This window comes from Sander lucioperca, chromosome 22 (genome assembly GCF_008315115.2).
Source record: "Sander lucioperca isolate FBNREF2018 chromosome 22, SLUC_FBN_1.2, whole genome shotgun sequence".
Taxonomy (NCBI): domain Eukaryota; kingdom Metazoa; phylum Chordata; class Actinopteri; order Perciformes; family Percidae; genus Sander; species Sander lucioperca.
The window spans coordinates 21,831,141-21,852,135 of record NC_050194.1 but is presented as its reverse complement, the minus strand read 5'-3'; the positions used below and the strand labels follow the sequence as shown (position 1 = coordinate 21,852,135).

The following is a 20,995-nucleotide window of genomic DNA, read 5'->3' as shown; positions in this document are numbered from 1 at the left end:
TGTTGCATTATTTTTAACTGTGCATGATCATTGTGTGTGTGCATGGTCAACCACTCATGCATGTGTCTTGGCGTAGGGGTTTGTGGCTCTACCCCGTGCCCCAATGAAGACGTCTTCAGTCCAGACATTACTTCACCTGGGCGACCTCTACTACGCTCACAGTCTTTCCACAACGCCCCAGGTAAATAGCCCTCTCTGGTCCCTACGTGAAGAGGCCCAGCATTGTTTACTGTTTCAGCACACTGAAAAATTGTTAGTCCTTTGGCAAAGAATAAGTCAAAGCAAAGCTCAGCTACCTCATAAATCCCTCCTCCCCTTCTCAGGGGCCCGTTCTTGTATTGTTCAGACATTCGCATGGCGCCATCCGCCATCTCTACACCTCAAAGCCTTCGTCTGTGTCCGCTTTGCAGCAGGGCCTCTTGGGTAATTACCTCACCTGAAGGGCGCTTTTTGGCTTTTAGGGAGCTGTGAATGCTGTCGCTGTAAAGCATGAGCTTTTCTTCAGTGCTGCAATAGTCAGCAACATCTGTTTGCCAGCACAAACTCTTACAGAATTTCCAAGAAAGCCTCCTCCCCCATCAAAGTCTCGTTCCCCACAGGAGGGGCATTTGAAGTCAATTAAAGAACACATATCCTCCATATGTCCCCTGTATCTGAACACTCTCATCTCCTCTTGTCCTGTGTCCCCTCTCTGTTTGACGTCCACCGCATGGTCGCTTGCGCAATGCTTCTTGGCCACCAATCACCCTAAAAGAGTGTTGCCTAACCTACGTTTCCGTCAGCATGGAAAAAGTAGAGGCTGGTTTGCATCATCTGGAACAGGAGGTGTGGTTTATAACTGTGGAGCCATTGTTGAGGTAAATGTTAAATCAATGGATGGGGCTAGGATATTGGCATCCTCAACTATTCCCCAAGGAGTGATGTAGAAATCCTGACTACTTTAATCTTACAATCAGACCCAAAAAAAGTTGTGTACACAGTACACACACGTGTGTTCCATTTAAACTCCTCGAAAATGTCATACGTAAAAGCCTTGCTCGCTCCATTGATGCTGAATCCCTCACAGCCATGTAAGCCCGGTGTGCAACTGCTCCGGCTTTACGAATGCAATTATAGTCGGATACTGCTTTAAACATAACGCTTTTGTTCACCATGGAAACCCATCATTTGAAAATACGGGAAAGATTTATGCTCCACATGGCGTATGTCTTGGCAAGGGGCTGCAGTTAGAATTAGACTGACCAAACCCTGAGGAGAGAGAGGAAGAATAAGTGATCTAACTTGTTTATCTGGATCAATTCTGTCCAATACTCCACTGCAACTGTGCACTGTAAAATTCCACTTATTAGTTATTCTGACATAAAAGTTAAATTAAAGAAAAACAAAGTTTTACTTTTTGTACTTCCTCACTTTTTCTAGCACAGTTTGTACCCAAGATAACTGACTTCAAATGAAAACTTATCTTAACAAATAATAATTTTGAATCTTTGTTTTTCAGGGTCTCCCCTCCCTTTTCAGCACCACCACAACCCTGCGTCTCTCCTGCCGCACCACCAGCACTACTACTTGTCCTTCATGGGCCACAGTCCCTTCCCATTTCCATACCCAGGCTCTTCGGGTTCCCCCGAACCAGGCATCCATCCTCCGCTCACACGTGTAGCTAGTAACCCCTCCTTCCCCACTGTTCCCTCACCAGCCCCCGGTTCCCCAATTCCTCAGAATGAGACCCCAAGCCCTTGCAGCAATGATGGTGCCACCATGTCTCCACCTGCCCCTCAGCATCCCAACATGTGGCCCTCCCACACGCAGCCCTTGTTTTCCTTAGCTAATGTCATCTCCATGGCCATGAGCATGGCCCAGTCTTTCATCCCTCCTGCAGGCATGCCTACCCAGGGGATGCCCTCCTATCCAGGCTACCACCACCAGCTACCTACTCACATGGCCCCACAGTCAGGTTACCCATCCATCTACCCACAGCATTACCAGACCTCAGCAGTAGAGGTGCCTTACCCCACAGCGCAGAACGTCTACTATAGCCCTGATACGCCTCTAATGGAAGAAGGCGGTTTTCCTCAGAGCAGTCATCCAAGTTGGCTGCATCCTGTTTCTCCACCTTCTATGCCTTCCACTCCTCCACTGGTTCCTCAGGAGCCTTTACAGCAGGTTGGACAATCCAGTCCCACTATCTATCCTCCCAGCCTGACCCAGGAGGACAGTCACCACAGTTGTGTGGCCTCATACTCAGCACAGGTTCCAGCCCAGGCTGAACCCAAATCAGAAGTCTCCAGTTTAAACTCCTTGTCAGATCTGTCCTCATCACCCTCAGAGAGCCCAGGAAGCACTGTGAGTCACCTCCAGTCACTTTTTACTCAATGTTTTATTCAGTTAAGATTACTTTTAAAATGATGATGTGTGCATGCAAATTAATGCTGAAATTATTAGTCTATTAATTGATTAGTTAACTGACAGAAAACGAATGAACAAATGTAATACTTTTAATCATTATAGTCATTTTTCAGGCCAAAAGGCCAAACATTTACCAATTCCAGCTGCTTAAATGTGATGATTAGCTGTTTTCCTCTATTTTAAATTATTGTAAATAGAATATCTTTGGATTTTGGACTGTTGGTAGGACCAAACAAGCTATTTGAAGATGCCAACTTGGGCTGTTTATTTGATGGATTCATTAAAAACAACTTGGGATACACCTATCCACCTTTTCTATTCCAAAACCTCAACTCTAACTGCCAATACCAATTACCAATCCATTATGAGTGTTCAGTTTTCCCCTTATTCAAAATCTGTGTACTGCACTGTGTCAAACTCATTCGCATCATTTCATTCATTTCAAGCAAGCATTAGGCCAGGGATTTCTGTGTCACTAAAACTGAGTTGGTAATGACTGATAACTGAAACACTGGATTTTAGAAAGACTTTGAATATGGATCGGTCACGTCTGGCCAATACCCAATCGGCTGTAGCACTAACCCTAACAATGTTTGTTCTTCCTGTCCAGTTATCATCCTTCAGCACTGCATTGCAACCCACTGTACCTGAGATGAAAACCAGTACCCCAACACCAAAAGCCTCTTCCACTGAATCTGGTAAGAAATACCTGTAATTCTGTGCATGTTTATCTCATGTTCCTGCAGCAGTTTTTCCTCCGTCTCTGGATCATTAACACCTAATGTGTTGTATGCTACTAGCCAGGGGGCTGGGAGATGACATATACTGCATGATGTTGATGTTTGCACCCCAAACAAATTCACACACACATATGCTAGTGTATACACACAGATACTACAAAATGCCACAGCTAAAAATCACAAGTTTTTCTCCCATGCTCCTTTTTATGATGTATTAGGTCAAAGTACAATCCGACGTCTCTGTTATGGCCAATTTGCCTTTTGATTTTTTTTCGGTTCCCTTTCTCTATCCCTCTCTTTCTCTCTCTATCCTTGGTGACATTATCACCTATTAGCGGTGCCTCAGGAGCCATTGCGTAACGTCGAGTCTGGATGTACAGTAGTGTTCCATTCAAAACGAACACAAATGTAGGTGTACTTCTGCCCATTGGCAATGGCCAATCGGCGAGCAGCCGCACTCATTACAGGCCTCTCCTCCCGTATTCCACGCCTGTCAGTGTTTATACTCTACTCAGAAGCCCACATTTAACAGAGTCTCTCTGTTTCAGAGGGCACAGACCCAAACACTTTCTGTGTTTACTGTAAGAAGGACACTTAGTGGGCAAACTGGGGTACTGCAGGATTTAAAACCCTGTGAGTACATGCATTGACTCAAACTGTGTGCGTCATTTGTATGTGACAACAGATAAACAACTTCATCCTAATTATCAGGTATTATCACTGCCATACATTAAGGATCTATGGATATCCTCCCGTAGTGGAAGATTAGGAAATAAGACACAGTGAAAACACAGTGGTACAAATACCCCCATGATTCAATTTGAATCAAATCCTGATAGTCTAGAAAGAGCTTTGTTCGAAGGACCAATCAGCTCTGATCAGATTATAGAACAATCACTACTGTTTAGCCAGTGATTGGTTGTCTCTCATATAAATTGGCTGTCCAGATGTTACAGCTTCTTATTCATGGACACTAGAAGTAAGTATAGGGGGTACTACAACTTACTAGAATTACCAAAGAACCACATTAAAAAGAAATCCAAGATTAGACATAAATTTAGATACTTAATTAGGTTATTTATTTATTTATTTATTATTTTTTAGTTATATACTATAACAACTGTAGAGCATTTAGATTAACACCTTCCCTTCTATATTACAGAAGTCATGTCTGCACCAGTCACTGTTGGGCGATTCCAGGTGACACCCAGCATACACATCCCTGCGCCCGCTGTGCCAGTAGGTGCTGTACCTGCTGCACCGCAGCCAGCAGACAGCGGCAGCACTCTGTCAGAGAGCAGCACAGAGGAGCAGGGGGAGTCTGAGACGAGCCTGGCCACCTCCCTCACCATGTCCCCCCCACACCCACATCCCCACAGCGGGTCGACAGGGGTCGTCCAGGACGTTGACGGGCTGGTGGGATGGGCTGGGAGCAAGGAGCAGCAGCAGCAGGCCAGAGAAGAAGAGGATGAGGAAGAGGAGGAAGAGGTTATTGGGGAACGACCGAGGACGAGGAAAAGGAGTCGGAGGAGAGCGCACAGCCTGAGCCTGATGGGAACGTCTGCAGACAGCGGACTCTCAGTGACAGCTGCTGAGTTGGAGGGGAGGCTGTGGGACGGAGCGTCAGGCAGCCCGCAGTACAGCAATGCCCTTCACCATCTATGGACGATGACTTACAACCGCAACGCTCCCTACATAAGCAGCGATGACTCCGACAGTGACGATGCAGAGATGCTGTTAGAGCTCCAGGAACTCCGAGAGAAGTGAGTGACATAGGTGCTATAAACAGTATATTAACAGAAACAGAGGGCTTTTGAAATTGAAAAGAGGGGAAAAAAGGACGAATATTAAGAGTTTTCACCTGGGCTCTAACACTCACATAGACATCAAACACTTTTTGAAATGACTTTTATGATCTTTGGTAAAACTTTGGACTTCATGTTTTGGTGTAACGCAAGATTTAAGTCAAATATTTGACATTGTGAAGCCATCATTTTAGATTAGATTCAACTTTATTGTCATTGTGCAGAGTACAAGTACAAAGACAACGAAATGCAGTTTGTGTCCAACCAGAAGTGCAAAAAAGCAGAAAAGTGCAATGTGATATTCAAGTATAGACAGGTGGTGCATAGGCAGGACAAGAAATATATTGCAGTGTTATAAGAGCAGTATCCTTGGCTCGGCCTCTGCCCCGTGGTCATGACCCCCCCCCCCCTGTCCGCTATGTGCACCTCCTGCAAGTTCTCCGCCGCTTTCCGCTGGCAGTTTAAGTACTCTTCCCTTCCCCCTGACCCCCTCTCCGTCTGCACCCCCATTCCTCCCCGGTCCTCCGCCTCTGCGGTGTTCTTCGCTGGCCCCCGCGCCTGCGGTGTCCTTCCTTTGCCCGGCGCCCCCCCCCGCTTCTTGATCTGCTACTCTGTTGCTTTTTTCCTCCGCGCTCCTGCCCCCCCCCCCTCTTGCTTCCTGTTTCTCCCCCCCCCCGGCCCCCGCCGTGGGTTTGCCCCCCCCTCGTCCCCCCCTCCCCCCGATCCTCCTTCTCCATCTCGCGCACGTCGCCCCGCCCTCTCCCTTTCCGTGTCCGTCCTTTCTCCTCTTGTGTCTTCCCCTTCCCCCTCCCCTCTCCCCCCCTTTTCGTTTCTTTTCCCCTCCCTGCCTTCCTCTCCGGCTCGCTCTTTTGACACGGGGTTCCCCGTGTCTGTTTCACGGCCTTCAACTCGCCAGAGGGGCGTAAGGACTGTTCGGGAAGTGGACCCCTTCTCGTCTATCTCCTGTTTTTACCCTGTGAGGGTTTTAAAGGGAGATGGAGCAGCCCCGGCGGTGGCCGGCCCGAGTTGTCCAGACGGCACACCAGAACACGAATGTAGTAAGTGGCGATTGAGGAGCTGTATGAGAAGATGGGGAAGGTTCCCCCCCCAGGCATCGTCTCTCCTGCTGCTATGCTGTCCAGTCGTCAGCGCCGCCTGTCCAAGGGGAGCGCCTTCCCCTCGTCCCGCAGGAACAGCCTGCAGCGCTTGGACATGTTGCCAATCCCAGGTAAGCAAGACTATCCCCACATTTATTGCCTGGAACTATGTGTTTATCAGTGTTTTAAGCCCCCAATGTCTCCTTCCAGGCAGCGCTGCCTGGAAGGCACTAGGATTAGACAATGGTTAGGGTTATGGTTAGGGTTAGGTGCCTTGAAGTCAACGGTCGCAGCGCTGCCTGGAAGGAGACTTTGGGGGCTTAAAACACCATCGAGCGAACTATGTGACAACCTTATGTCTAATTGGGTTATAAAACACATGTTTGTTTTGCTAGGTATCATAAGGAGAAACTCCCTTGGAGGCAGCAGCAGCAGCTCCCAGGATAAACAAAGCAAAGGGGTCACCTTTGCCACTGACATTAGTAGAAAAGTGAGTGAATATTGTATTTACAAACTTCATATTACTATTATTTACTTGTTAAACTTTTTTTAAAAATTATACGTTGTTCTTACTTTATGTATTTATTTTCTTCTCGTTTTCCTAGTAAGAAACTCTCAGCCAAGCACGCTGTATATCTGGACTACCTCATCTGAAGTGTAACTGCAGTGGTCAAACCTGTCCTGTAGGCGGATCGCTTTAACACTTTCCACTGGCACACCGATCAGCAAACTGCTTCCCTCTGCCAGTTTACCTCAACGTAGATATGTATATATAAACTTTCATCAATAAAGCTGGATTTACACAGGAACTGTCACATCCAGCTTTCAGCCCTCCGTCAGATCTGGTGAATTTGTTGCAGCGAAAGAACAAAACACCTTCCAATCTGGTTCATGTTAAAAATGACAAGTTCATTATTGCTCATTTGTAAATAAGAATAAACGGTTCAGAATGAATCAACTTTAGCCCAGGCAGCCGATACACGGTACTCTGCAAAACAGGTTCCTTTAGATGTTTTTTTTCTTTCTGAGCAAGCTTGTTAGCATTAACGCAGTCAAAGTGATGGTACAAAGTGCTGCACAGTCATGGTCTTTTGAGCTCCGGTGGCACTTTACTATGACTTTGAACCAGAATGAAGATCCTGTTCCTGTTTTCTGCTTGTCTGATTCACTGCCGTTAATTTATCTGAGCACAGTAATGTGAACCACAGCGAAGATCTGACATATTTACTGACCGTTGTTGTACACAAACAACAACTTATGGGATAATCTTGCAACTTATTTGCTGTAGTTTGTTAATGTTTCAGCACCTGCTGACTGCACAGTGAATACACTCACATTGTTGCCTTCCAGGGGCTGACCAGAACAGTCTAGATGTATTGCACAGTTTCATTTATTCAAGAACATATTTTGTTGTAGTACTGGTTTCTTTAGTGATTGGATGACCTACATTCTCTAGGCTCAGCCCGGAAAAGTTTGACTGCAGTCCTGACATTTTTAGATGTAGTGAAAATGATTTTTCATTGTATAGAGTTACAATAATGAGATATAATTTCTATGAATGCATACATATGAAGATGTTAATGCTTCAGAAATGTTGGCATGTAGCTACAAAAGAAAGAAAATCAGTTTTTCCAAAGTATTAAATGGGAAGAGGTTCGGTTAAATGTGCATTAGACTTTAGCAAAGACATCACACATCAATTTTCAAATACTATAGCTGGTTTATATTAAAAAATGATTATTTTTTTGCATTGATTAGATGTGAAAAATCCACTTAGGTTTTAGACTACTGGCTCTTTCCTGTTGATTGTACATGTGTATATAGTGTAAGTGCATTTATAGATCATGTTTACAAGTTACAAGGAAACTAAACATGTCACCAACCTTTATTCTTGCAAGCAAAAATCACATTTGTCGCTTGTTCCGTAGATCAAGCACCTTGTGCACTTTAGTAACATCTTCTTTTGTTCTCACTCATTTTAACACATTTGTGGATAAAACTATGTTCGCTCAAGGAAGAGCCAAAACTTCCAGTCATTTTTTTCCATGAGGGAGGTAGAGAATATTCTCCAGTTTATGTTTTGATCACAGTAACGACGATCTACCCTCCCACAGTTTTAAATAATTAGTACATCGTGGGATACAGAGAAATCAGTCCAAGCTGTGAATGTGTAGCTGATGCCTTATAAAATATTCACACTACACACACTGAATTTTCTGGCAGTGAAACTCCTGTAAGATTTTCCAAAGTTCATAATATATTCAAATAAGTTTTGTTTCACAATTTTGAATGTCAATATATACTCAGCAAAAAAAAAAAACATCCTGTCACTTTCAACTGCTTTTATATTTTAAGGAAACTCAACATATGCAAATATTTGTATGAACATTAAAAGATTTAACAACTAAGACAAGACACCCGCAGGTGTGATATTTGGATGTACCGATCCTATGCAGGTGTTACACGTGGTCTGCCACTGCGAGGACGATAAGCTGTGCTTCCTGTCTCCCTGTCGCGCTGTCTTAGGCGTCTCACAGTAGGGACATTGCATTGTATTGCCCTGGCCACATCTGCTGTCCTCATGCCTCCTTGCACCATGCCTAAGGCACGTTCACACAGATTAACAGGGACCCTGGGCGTCTTGGAGTCAGTAGAAAGGTCTCTTTACTTTCCTAATTTTCTTTTAACTGTGACCTTAATTGCCTACCAGCTGCAAGCTGTTATTGTCTTTTCGACCGTTCAACAGGTACAAAAGTATCTTTAAAATACAGTGTCCTGAAAAAGGGGCGTTTCTTTTTTTGCTGAGTTTATAATTGTATTGCTTTCTGAAGCTGCTGCTGTCCTGCCATGCTGAATCTGTGCCTTTCCCGTACAATGTCTTATTTTATATTTTTACTCTCAAGATTCAGTGGCTAGATCAGACTATCAAATTTTGACAAAAATAAATGCAGTTGTAAATACCACGGCTTTTGTCATCTTTACTACTGTCTTTTTATCATGCATAAATAGTTACACAGACATAATTGTTTAAAAAAAAAAATCAAATACATTAGATTTTTATTTTACAAATTATCACTTTGACATAAATATGTTTCAACAGGTTAATCCGTGTGTCATTTCAGCGGTAGCACTGGCATTTCTTTGCTGTTAAAGGCCACTGTAGATTCAACATTATTAGCTGATTGAAATGTAGGATATGCCCCTTGAACATCACTTGATCAGGGCTGAAAACCTGTTAGGTAAGGTTGTAATTACTCTACAGTCTGGCCTTCTGGGTAGCATGTAAGGTCAGTGGATTAGTCCGTTCCACTGACAGGCAAACTTAATCAAAATCAAGACACGTCTAGTTATCAGTCAGCAGCAGAACCTCACAATTAACCTTCACAATCAAGACAATACAAAGTCCACCGCTTTCTCAACATGAAAAACAGCGGCCGGACATTGAATATAAATCAGTGGAATCAGTGTCCACATAAGTCCCTTCTCAGACAGTTAAGTGCAAGACAGACACGCAGTCCAAAAACAGGGCGACACATGCGTCTTAGTTGGCACCGGTCTTTGGTCCATGCAGTCTCGCACGCCTGGCCTCTTCATCAATTTCATCCATGATCCTCTCCTGGGAGACTGAGTAAAATGTGTAGCCGTCTAGTAAGGGAGCAAGTGGTCAAGGAAAAATATTTGACAGCAAGAAGAAAAGTATAAAACATTACATCACTAAGAGTGATGCAAGCAGTTTGTCAGTCAGGTGTTTATCCAATTGCTTGAAAACGGAGGAGATTTAGCTGTCTGTGTGAAGACCTTAATGTTGTCTTTATTCATGATTATACACCAAAAAATCCTACCTTTTTGGGGAAATCTTATACACTCAGTTGCCAGATTATTAGGTACACCTAGCTAAAACTAAGTCTAATTCAACCTTCCTGCAATAGTTCCTAAGTCCATGAAGGTCGTAATGTAAAAAAAGAAGAAGTGTTAATTCATCTCTACGGTCATTTTGGGAGCTGTGATGCAGTTTAATTGTGTTGCATTATACTGGGGAGGGGTTTCTAATATTTAGTCTACCCTCATTGATATAAATTGTGTAAATGTGGAAGCCCACCTGACTTTTCCTGATAAAAATGTGCTTCAAAGTGTATGAGACTCCAGAAAAAAAACATAATGGGTATCTTTTGATATTTCAGTTTAAAAACAAGACAATTGGGCATTCACTGGGACAGCTAAATGTTATCTTAAGTTTGCAACATCTGCTATCACAAATACCAACTGACGCATAGGGGAACAGGTTGATGTAACACCAGGAAGCAATCAGGAAGATATTGTATACTTTACCTCATTAAAATACCTTATAACTCGTTATAACTACATATACTAGCCATTCAAATAATGTAACAGTCAATAAAGTTACATACGGGAAAAAAAAACTACCGCTGGTTGTGTCCATAGACTGTATATAAGAGGTTGTGTCATCTAACCTGAGTAACTTTAGCATGCTAAGCTAACGTTACATAGTTCACCTTGTGTTGGTGTGCTTGGCAAGGATACAAATTCCCATAACGATTGCTCCAATGGCGAGGCCCGTCACAACGTTTCGTGTCCGCAGCTTCTGAGTTTTCTTCTTCCACTGTTCGAGCTCTACCTGTCGGATGAAATGCATCTGTTCACGAGAAAGACCATCTTTCATCGGGTCTATCCTGGTCGCAACACGAGCACCGGACTCCTTCGGCGTCTGGTCGGCCATGTCTGCAGTCAGTGAGGTTTGCGAGGCTTGTTTCACAACAGTTCCACGAGCAGCTATTACTCAAATGATCTACGGTGAGCTGGAGGCGTCTATTTACACTGTGAGTAGACCATCAGCATGTTATGAGATCTGCGCTGAGCACTACGAGCGCCACCAAGTACTATGCGATGTTGCGAACGGAAAAACTGTGCAACATCCAAATGAGCCCCAACGGCAGCTGTGGTTCCTACTAGGAGACGTTGGATGGTCCTGGCGTAAAAAACGAGGGAACAGCGCCATCTTCTGGAAAAGATTAGCTAAGACACGATTTATTTATTTTGGTTTTCCAATTTCCTAATTAAAGACTTCGTTGTTTGTAAATGTAGCTAGCTAGATGTAACGTTTGTGCTTTAAAGAAGACAACCGTTACTCAGTGTGTAAATGGCGAAAAGTTTCTTTTGTGCGCCGAGCCCAAGTGTAAGTTTCAAGTTTCGAGAAGCCTCTTTTGACCTACTCACAGATTGTCTTGTCAATCTCAACAAAAGAAACAAAGATAACCTCAACAGTTTATCCAAATGTAGCGGAAACTTCAAAGATAAAAGACTAATGGGTAAGTAACGTTAACGTTACCATAGAGACATCATTTGTCTTAACGCTAACGACCAGTTTACAATTTCTATAATAATAGTAATATAAATGTAACGTTAGCATTATAATTTTAGCTTGCTAACAAACATACATTGTAATGGAATAATTACATGTTACATTTTGCCCGTTTTAAATGAGAATCATTCCAAACGTCAGATTTCCAACTGGGTTTAATTTATAACCGTTATTTGGAGAAACAATATATTTTTTTCTTCTTTTTTTACCGAGGTAAGTTAACATTATCTCTCAAATTCAATTCCCTCAAATTTCTCTATAGGGCATCCAGGTGATTTAAGCCATCTTGTGTTGTGTAATGTGCAATTTAGATTTTCTTAAATTTCACACAGCTGTTACAATTAGTGTGACCTCCACATTGCAGAATGCTTATTTTCCCTCCTAATTAATGCTTTTACAGCTGTATTCTCCATAGCCTACTTTACTACTAAAGTCGTTTCAACTATGATATAAATTATTTTATGGTTGCTAATATATTTACAATTACTGTATATAAACGAGGTTTTTGTAGACCTACAGTACAGTATGTAAACTGTAATTATTGCAACTAGGGGGCAGACCAGGTGCAGACTCATTCTGCAGTAATGTTAATACATTTGTCAGCAGTTGAGATTGACTAACCTGTACAGGACTATTACTTCACTGTACACTGTCATTATTCCTTATTAAGTCTTTCATACACCTGGAATTGTGAGCCCTGTTATTATGGAGGCCAATTTTTAATACAAAGTCCTCCAGGTAGCACAGTCTCCCAGCTGCCAGCAGCACCTTAGCAGACAAACCCTGCCAGTGAGGAGGAGCAGATGGAAAGAAGTGTAATGTAATTCTAATGAACAACCATATGCTTCTTTGTAGTTCACATAACAGCTAAATACATTTTATCTCAATAAATTCATGGAGGATACTTCGGTTCTGTCTGTTTCTTTAACATGTTTCTCAGTGGCAGTGCTGGCTTACTACTAACCTGCTAATCACACAGAAGTTTACTCATTTAGAAAAATATTTTTAAGTTTCTTTCCAACTGACTGGCCATACAATTTAGCTAGTGTTAGCTGCTGGGTGGTGTAGAGAACTTAGCATGGTTGTGATTCATGGTTGTTAAATATAATAATTTTATGGCTTCCCAACTGTTTTCATGGAAAAAAAAAGGTATGAAGCAAAGATAATCTGAATATCAAATATTCTTCCATTACAATGACTCAATTACCTTTTTCCTGTCTTTCTGGGCTGATGTGTTATTTTAGCTCATCATCTAGAGGATGATTTGTATCTTGACAAATGATGCAAAATATTCATAATTTTTCATTTCTATGTTTTTCATCTATTTGTCAAATAGCATGCAAAAGCATAACTGCAAATAGCTCATGAATAACCCATACAATCTGGAGAATAATGGCTCATATTTTTTTTATCTTATTTTACAGAACAACATGATCTCTCCCTGTACATATATTGGCTCTATTTTAATACATTTTTAGCATGCTGAGTTCACTTAAAATAGGAAGATTTTTATGTTTTGTTCTGTGTTCCCCTGCCTCCCTCTCTGGTTTTACTTAGAATATATCTTCCTGATGACTAAAGAACTAAGACTTGATCCGCTGGCTGGATACCATGCCGTTGAATTACTACAAAGGTAAGAAGGAGATTTTTTTTTTTGTTGCTTTGACCCGCCACACCCCTTATTATATTTGTTTAGCCCATAGAAATTAAATGTGTTATATGGTTTAGCCTCTCTGTGAATAATTATCTCCCCCAGGTTCATGGTCAAGCACCTCACAGAATTGTTGACCACACCCACACCTCAAGGTGCAGCGGCTGATCAACCAGAAAGTTATGAGGATGCTGTGTTCGACAAGCTCAAAGAGAAATTCCCCCTCATCGTCTTCTCCTGCGTGCAACTTGCAAGCAAACTGTTTTTACACAGTCAAGTAAGTTCAGCGATGCCTACGATTACTAACTTTCAGTACCCTGTGATTCGAAGCAAAACAAATCTATAATTCTTCAAACATGTTCTAGATAGTCGACAACAACACTGCTGTACGCATTCTGCATTCAGTGGGCCACAGTGTTTCCAAGCAGACTGTCCTGGAATCAGAGCTGATGGTCTTAAAAGGGCTTGAATACAGACTAAATGCTCCTCCTAACCCACTGATATATGTGGAAATCCTTCTGGAGGTGCTCGGTAAGATATATTTAAACAACTTATGTGAAGTATTAGGATGTAACAAACATCCTGTGGATATAATCAAAAAAGTCATATCCATTGAACAGCTGTACTGACTTTAAAAGAGGTGACTAAACTTTCATAGGACACAATGAGCCATCCATCCCTGTGGAGCAACTGTATGAACTGTGCCACCATGTTCTCCAGTTCGTCAGCCTACAGAGGACTGCCATCTACGACTCCTTGTTAGAGACCACCACTCAGTGTGTCAACCCATCCAGAGAACAGAGGTATTACATTTCTCTTTAAGCCCCATTCTCTGATTATTTAGAACAGGTGCTTACCGTCATGCAGGACTGGCAGTTGAGTAAACTACGACCAGCTGAGAACTATCTGTTGTTTTGGTTTCAAATTTTGCCATCGTGTTAGACATGTCTGACCCCCCCCCCTTTGACTTTGAAAAAAAGTCCAATATCTACTCTCCTTTTAGCTCTGTTGAGGTTTCCACTAACTCCTGAGGGAAATATCTGGCTCTTTAGCTACTAAATGCTCCACTATGTCCACCAGCTAGTGACTGACTTTGTCCATCTACCGTTTGGTGCTGGGCAGGTAGTGCACAGAGGGTTTTAGAGATTTTTTAGCTCAAAGCAGCTGTCTGCTGTAGCCTAAAGCAACGTTATATGAGCGGTGAGGGTGCATTAAAACAATGAAAGATTTTATAAAGCTGTAGAGACCTGCCCGAGTCGGGTGATGACTCTGTGGGTTCCTCACTACCAGGGCTAGCTTTTTTCATTACACGTAGTCATTTGATCTATTGTTAACATAACAATATTGATTGTTGCGGCTTTACTACTGAATGAACCCTCTTTAAACAGAGAGAAGTTTGTGACAGTGACTGAAGACTGCATGCTTCTTGGTGTTGGTGTCATCACCGTGGCTACATTCATCCTCTGTGTCAGAAAATTTGAACAGGTAAAACACTTAATTTCATAAGTAATAAAAACGTAATTGCATTCACAATATTATTTGTTTTCAATGTTTAAAATGTCAAAATTGTGGACGTTATATGCAGCCATATCAAAGCATATCAAGTCATCTACCTCATTAAAGTTTACTAATGTTATTAGTACTTAATCTGTTAAATACAGTCCATACAAACTGTTTTGTTTCGTTGCTGTAGGCTTACTTTTAATAATTTGAATGCATGGCAGGTTGTGGGAGAACTGAGCCACATCACAGGAATCTCAGCGAGAAGCATCAGCGATTTCGCTAATGTGACATTGATGCACATTGTTGAAACCAGTTCCTCTGTAACACCAACTTGAGTCTCAATAACACCCATTCACTGAATCCTGCTTTACACTCTCAGTGTTTATGTTGTGTATTATGTTGGTGCAGAACATGGACCTAAATCAGATGATTGGATTGAGACAAAGCAACATCTGTGTACTGAAATATCTCATGTAATGAAAGAATAAATCACTTATGAACACTTGATGCAAAATGTAATAATAAATAGTGTATTAAACAATATCTCAATCCTAATATACTGTACATCTCCACTGCTTTTACATTTCCTGTGCCACATTAATCTGCTCACTTGAATTAGATGCATAGTGGTTTATTGTAAAACGGGTGTGTTTAGTTCCACATCAGCAAAGATGTGGGAAAAAAAAAAGGAGTACGGCTGAGGATCAAGTGTCAGATGTCTCCTGTGGTGAGGGGTTCCTCCTCCCTCTGATTCTTCGGAGTCTTCTCCTTAGGTTGGAAAGCAATGACCATATCGGAACCTGAGGACAGAATAAAAAAATCCCACTTGATACCAAAAATGTCAGTTCCCATTCTACACAAAAAATATGTTTTTCATTTGGTAATTTGATCTAAATTGGGACAAACAAACAAATACTAGGATATTGTCAAAATCATAACTTTTTTTCTCATATCGATCATACGTTTTCATGAGGTCTGACTCCTAATGTACTTATTTATCTAGGTAATACATAATTCTACCTAGATAAATACACATATCAAAGGAGTTGCTGACAAATATCAATCTATTTATAGTAGTAATCCTTCAAATACCTCAGTGCTTTCAGTTAATAAAACAGTGCTAATTATTCTCTTTGTATGCTTCAGATTGGGTCGTCCTACATCGCATTCTGTGCCATAGTATGTTGAAAGAATAAGTAAAACAATTGTGTGCTTACGTGCACAGATCTTGGCCGCCTTAGCATTCCAAACACATCATCAAGATCATACAAGTCAAGGTTGGCCACCATCTGAAAACAGGTGTGAGCAAGACAAAATTACGTTAATTCTATTCAAGCAGCAAGTTCATTTAATTTTTATTTTGTTCTGTCTCTGTTTACCTGTTGTTCTCTGTAGTAATCGTCCAAGTGAAGTGTATCCGGGTCCAGTGTCAGCCTCCCCATACAAAGTTCACATCTTTTGACAGTATAGGGCCCTGACCCTGGAAAAGTGGATACAGTACATATCAACCATGATCACTTAATATCCTAAATAAATTATTCTTTCTTATTACATTTTTCTTGGTCAGCGTGATAATATATAACTGCCTTGCGGATCTTTCAGACTGGGGGGAATTCAACTTGCTCCCAATAGCTATCTACTCACCTGACTCGATTTTTGTCCTAATCCATTTCTTCAGGCAGTCGAGGTGAACGAACTGCATACTGCCTGAACACAGGCACGGTGATATCAGTGGGTTGGTTGGTGAACTCTCGCCACTGTGGCAGATTCGACATTGCTCCACTTCTTCCTCATCAGATGACTCATCTAATAACCTTAAAAAAGGACATGACACAATTAAAATTCAACAAGATTTTATACCCTAATCCTAACATACATCTGAATCAGGATGTCTTTGAGAACTTTTAATTTTGTCTAATATAAGGAATATTATGAACGACAACTTATTAACTCAACTGTACAATTAAATACTTACTACTGTATCAGTTGCCAGTAAAGTCCTAGCTATTCAGTGTTAAAAAGCCTTTAGATAGGTAAAAGATCTTGCAGATATTTATGTTTTTAAAACGTATCTTCCTATCACCTTTGTTTGGGTCTGCATACAATCTCTTTGCTGCTATCCTTCAGAGACTGAGCGTTTTGGGCAGCAGTAGCTCCTTCCCAGGCTTCTTGACATTCTTGACTGGGTACTTGCTCTTTGATATCACCACACGTCGTCATATCATCCACATTCAGATCATCTACCTGTCCAGAGGCGCTTAGATGGCAGGACTCATTAGAAGACTTTGATTTGAAGTCAGTGGTACAGTAGCTTTGCTTCTCAGCAAACATAGCTGAACAGAAGCCGACAGTCCTGTATGATGAGGCTATGCTTGGCCAGCTGCTTTGAAACTTATGGAGATGTTGGTGTGTCCGCTGAGTGCTACTCACATAGCCTACAAAACCCTGATTGAGTTTGTCAGTGGTAGATAACAGTGATGCCGCATGAGGTTGCCTTGTTCGCTCCAGGAAAGGACCAAGGTGGTATCCATGACGACCAACAGGTGAAACTGTTGATGTACTTAAGTGTGAACTGTGAGAGAAGCAACTGAAGGCTGAGCTTGACCGAGAAACTTGCCATGGATGGGCGGCCGCTCTAAATGTGCCCTGAAAGGAGCTTGATGGGTCATAATCTGCCTCTTCCTCTTCTTCAGATTCACTGTACGGTGAGCCTATATCACATGTGGGAACATGTGGGACAGTGTCAGTACTTGCCAGGAAGGCAAACGTAGTCTCAGCTTTGGGGTGTATGACATCCTCAACGTTTGTGTTGTTGAAAAGGAGTTTCATCTTGCTGTTGCTCTTCAGGATGTCTCGGCTTTGTGTTTGCTTGCTTGCTTGCCCACGGGTGGATCCTTTTAATCCTTTGTGTTTCACACGCTCAGACCTGTGATCGTTGCGATCCTTTGCAGGGAGTACTTTGTTGTATTGGAAAAAGAATATAAAGAAAAAAAGTTGTGTTACAAAAGTATAATAAATGTATCTGAAGATAGTGAGAAACTGGCCAGTTGTGTGCTGGCTATATAACCTGCAGCACAAATTGTATCCTAAAAAAAACTTACATCTGGATGCCAGGGGCTCCTTTTCTCTGTGGGGAATCTTTGAAGTCATTGCCAGCTCTGCAGACACGCTCTGGGTTCCACTGGAGATAGCCTGAAGGCAGGACTCCGAGTCTTTATTCAATTGGCTCTCTAGTTCAGACGAAGCACTTTTCCCAGCGATGCAGGGGGACGGCTGCTGGTGCCAAGCAAAGAGGGTTTGTGTGTAGAGTGTAAAATCTGCATTACTTCAGAGATTACTATTGGATGCTGCTTTACTGAAACTGTGGTAAAATACTGTGAATATAGCTGGTGTCATTTTCTAGTTCTTATGGTACAAGTTGTTGTGGTGTGGTGTTTAAGTTGTCACCTTTGAGGCCTTCCTTGCAGACATACGCTGCAATAGTGTCGAAAAAGCCTGCATCCCTGGACTGTTGTTTCACCTCTGTATCTGCCCTCTCTCTACCTTTTGATCCTGACAGATTGAAAAATGAGACAGCGGATGACAAAGAAGAAGGTTTTCTGTTAAACTTTTTAGCAACTTTCAGTACCCAATGGTCCAAATCTAGTTGTTTCCTTTGCACGGGAAACATTCAGCGCTATTAGGGTTTTCAGCGCCCTGTTTCTCCTGGTTTTGAGGTACAATGCTGAAAACACCCAAAGTAGTTTGCAGTGTCTGGGACATAATTACAACATAACAGATGGCAGATGAAATAATACAGGAGAAAGCAAGACTGTAGCAAGCTGTAGCACCTGTATCCACTGTCAGGTGTATTGACCGTGTTGACAGGGTAACGTTACAACCTCAGACTTGTACTTGTTATCTAGCTACAAGTTGAGGAAACATTTCCTGTTGTTTTTTTCCCTGCAACTTTACATTTGTATTTACCATTAGAAATTGACAAAAAAAAAATAATATATATAATTAATTTTTAAATGTTTTCAAAAATGCAATTATACCAGTTCGTTGTGTAGATAGGCCTATTCTTTTTTCTTGGAGGAAAATAGTAAACCTGGTTATTCTTTTGGGAAATCGACATTCATTTAAAAGTAAGCCAATCGATCGATCTAGCTAGCTATAGCTGCAATTAAATTAATCTTTGGGACCTTACATTAAAAAAAAACAACTTTATCTAGCTTTATGTGCATATAAAACGTTAGCCTAGCAAAAACATTTTATGATGCTTAGCTGTTTGCCTATTCTTTCTGTAAATATTTCTCAACAATACTTTTTCTGTTCTCTATTTAAAGCCATGAATCATATTCTGCTAGTGTTACAATCTGACCCTTTTTTGTGTGAAAATTAACGTTAAAAAACATTACGTTTTCCTGTACTAGCTAGTGTCATTAATTATATAAATAAGCACACTTATTATTTAACACTAATTTAACAAAGTTGACTCAATTTGACTCACTTAGCTAGCTAGAGGGGTCGATGAGAAACATGAAGGCAGTTCCAGGAACAGGACGAAGTGAAGTTGACCTCTTTAAACATCCCCCACTGTTTTTTTTTGTTGTTGTTGTCCAAATGACGCGTTACCATGGAGATTAGCTCCCGTGCACGTCTTTATGCTGTAACTATGACGCGCACCCATAAAGACTTAGATGTAGGATCATAGACTCTATATGCAGTATATGTGTAGGATGCATAAAGCCAGCTTACACTTTTTTTCTTGTCCAATATATTGTTTTAGTGTTGTTGTCGTTAAGCCCTGACTGAGGGAGTTTCCTTTTATATGGCTGACTTACCAAAGCAAAAAATATCTGCTCTTTAGGGATGCGCCCTGTCGCTCCCTAGCAACGGTTGCCATGCTTACTCTTCGGTTGAGGTTTTGTTGTTCATCAACTGTATGATATAATAATAATAATAATAATAATAATATAACGTTGCTGAAGTACTCAATTAACAAATGTCAAACTTTACAGTTATCATTCTTTTTATTTTATTTCTATTATATCTTCTGTTGTATTTTATTTTATATTTATTTTATACATTTATATGTAGCCTACTTTTAAATAATAATTATATTTAGTCAAAATGTTTTAATTATATAAAAATATCAAACATGGTTAAATGTACTATCTTCTATTAATTACATTTTTGTATTAACTTTTAATTAACATAGGAGTCGATTATGCTATCTTAATTAAACACACACAAGACTAAAAAAATAATATTCTTGTTTTGGCATTTTACATGTTGGGCGCACCGTTAAATACTTTTTGTTCACATTTAAATAAAAAAATATTAAACACAAACTTGCGGCTGGATCTCTGCTCCCTATGACCACGTATAAAAGCACAGCCTCTGTGATCATTCAGTCTGACATTAGCATAACATCTGAGTGGTTTAAAAGATACCAACATCCCACACATAGCTGTGCCAGGCCAGAGGAGCCAGAGAGCCAGTAGATTAGCAGAAGATCCGGTGCCAGGCGTCATCGAGTCACTCTCTGCCTCCCTATGACGCTGCTGATCTCCCCTCAGTCTTGTGTTAGGCCCCATTAATCTCACCTCCCCTTACAGTCTGTTAAAGGGAGAGTGGGTTGTACACTCACCTTTACTGTTTTCGTTCTTTATATTCAGACAGAGGGGGAAGTATAAGGGAAGGCAGAGGTAGAGAAAGCTCTGGCAGGTTTGATTCAATGTGGAAGCCTTTCCAGAGGAGGGAGGGAGGGGGGGCTCAGCCACTTGGCTATCTGTGATCACCTCGTCCATCACGCTCACTGACACACATGCACATACTGTCAGGATCCCTGCACCAAAGCCAGTTTCCAGGGCCTCCCTCAGCTATTTCTCATTACCTTTTGCAGAGAGGGAGCCTTTTAAAGTATAAATATGTCTTTTGGTAGGTTTCTTATATCTGCCAACTGAGGGATATATTTAGTTACATTGCTTACAAGCTGAGATGATCTACAATGTTGGCATGTGTTACTCAGTGGCATACTCCAAGTGTCAAATGTGGTATATGGAATAACTTCTTTCTTAAAGATGGTTAATTAAAAGTTTTAGCTAGCACAGCATGCTTCTTTAGATATAATAAAAGAAAGAACATCTCCATCAAGGGAACAGGAATAAATAAGATTTAGCTGACTGGTTCTTGCTGCCACTAGACATCTACCGACCCTCACACTTAAGAGGACAAAAGTCACAAAAATTGTAGGCCCAACAGTTTTTTATGCACTTTCTTGACAGGGTGTATAGAGGGTATACAAATCAGAGGTAAATTTACTCAGCAATACCTGAAAAAGAAGTGGCTATACTGTGTAGACTTGTGTGCAGAAACCTCATAAAGTGACCCCAAGACACTTTATGGAGGCAACTGCAATACCTCTC

At 41.4% G+C, this 20,995-nt stretch overlaps 4 protein-coding genes across 10 annotated transcripts in view; 2 read left to right on the top strand and 2 right to left on the bottom strand.

Moving 5' to 3' along the window:
- Positions 1-7,952, top strand: part of wnk4a (WNK lysine deficient protein kinase 4a) — a 44,157-nt gene extending 36,205 nt beyond the window's left edge. The window contains exons 15-22 of the mRNA XM_035997859.1: positions 77-181; positions 1,499-2,343; positions 3,017-3,104; positions 4,309-4,909; positions 5,412-5,416; positions 6,015-6,179; positions 6,444-6,538; positions 6,654-7,952. Coding sequence (XP_035853752.1) covers positions 77-181; positions 1,499-2,343; positions 3,017-3,104; positions 4,309-4,909; positions 5,412-5,416; positions 6,015-6,179; positions 6,444-6,538; positions 6,654-6,656 — 1,907 coding nt within the window. The 3' untranslated portion in view covers positions 6,657-7,952. The remainder of the gene's footprint in view (positions 1-76; positions 182-1,498; positions 2,344-3,016; positions 3,105-4,308; positions 4,910-5,411; positions 5,417-6,014; positions 6,180-6,443; positions 6,539-6,653) is intronic.
- Positions 7,953-9,012: 1,060 nt separating this feature from the next.
- On the bottom strand, positions 9,013-10,981 carry LOC116060968 (cytochrome c oxidase assembly factor 3 homolog, mitochondrial). Its single transcript, XM_031314767.2, has 2 exons — positions 10,591-10,981; positions 9,013-9,693 (listed from the first exon to the last, which is right to left on the bottom strand). The coding sequence occupies exons 1-2, from the start codon at positions 10,784-10,786 to the stop codon at positions 9,590-9,592; spliced, it is 300 nt and encodes a 99-aa protein (XP_031170627.1). The 5' UTR covers positions 10,787-10,981; the 3' UTR covers positions 9,013-9,589.
- Positions 10,265-15,152, top strand: cntd1 (cyclin N-terminal domain containing 1). Of its 3 annotated transcripts, none has more exons than XM_031314765.2 (7): positions 10,265-10,358; positions 12,983-13,061; positions 13,185-13,356; positions 13,445-13,610; positions 13,738-13,882; positions 14,468-14,564; positions 14,804-15,152. In XM_031314765.2, exons 2-7 carry the CDS (start codon positions 13,000-13,002, stop codon positions 14,915-14,917), a joined length of 756 nt encoding a protein of 251 aa, XP_031170625.1. In that variant the 5' UTR covers positions 10,265-10,358; positions 12,983-12,999; the 3' UTR covers positions 14,918-15,152. The 3 variants fall into 3 exon arrangements, with proteins under 3 accessions (XP_031170625.1, XP_031170624.1, XP_035853222.1); XM_031314764.2 differs by lacking the exon at positions 10,265-10,358 and adding an exon at positions 11,006-11,375 and having other exon boundaries at positions 12,986-13,061; XM_035997329.1 differs by lacking the exon at positions 10,265-10,358 and adding an exon at positions 11,522-11,641 and having other exon boundaries at positions 12,986-13,061.
- Positions 15,153-15,197: 45 nt separating this feature from the next.
- Positions 15,198-19,182, bottom strand: LOC116060964 (probable E3 ubiquitin-protein ligase MARCHF10). 5 transcript variants are annotated; one of them, XM_031314759.2, is made up of 8 exons: positions 19,075-19,182; positions 18,030-18,134; positions 17,684-17,858; positions 16,666-17,539; positions 16,227-16,396; positions 15,959-16,062; positions 15,800-15,874; positions 15,198-15,382 (listed from the first exon to the last, which is right to left on the bottom strand). In XM_031314759.2, exons 2-8 carry the CDS (start codon positions 18,081-18,083, stop codon positions 15,287-15,289), a joined length of 1,548 nt encoding a protein of 515 aa, XP_031170619.1. In that variant the 5' UTR covers positions 18,084-18,134; positions 19,075-19,182; the 3' UTR covers positions 15,198-15,286. The 5 variants fall into 5 exon arrangements, with proteins under 5 accessions (XP_031170619.1, XP_031170623.1, XP_031170621.1 ...); XM_031314763.2 differs by having other exon boundaries at positions 15,800-15,871; positions 15,962-16,062; XM_031314761.2 differs by having other exon boundaries at positions 17,684-17,855.
- Between the last annotated feature and the right edge of the window lie 1,813 nt (positions 19,183-20,995).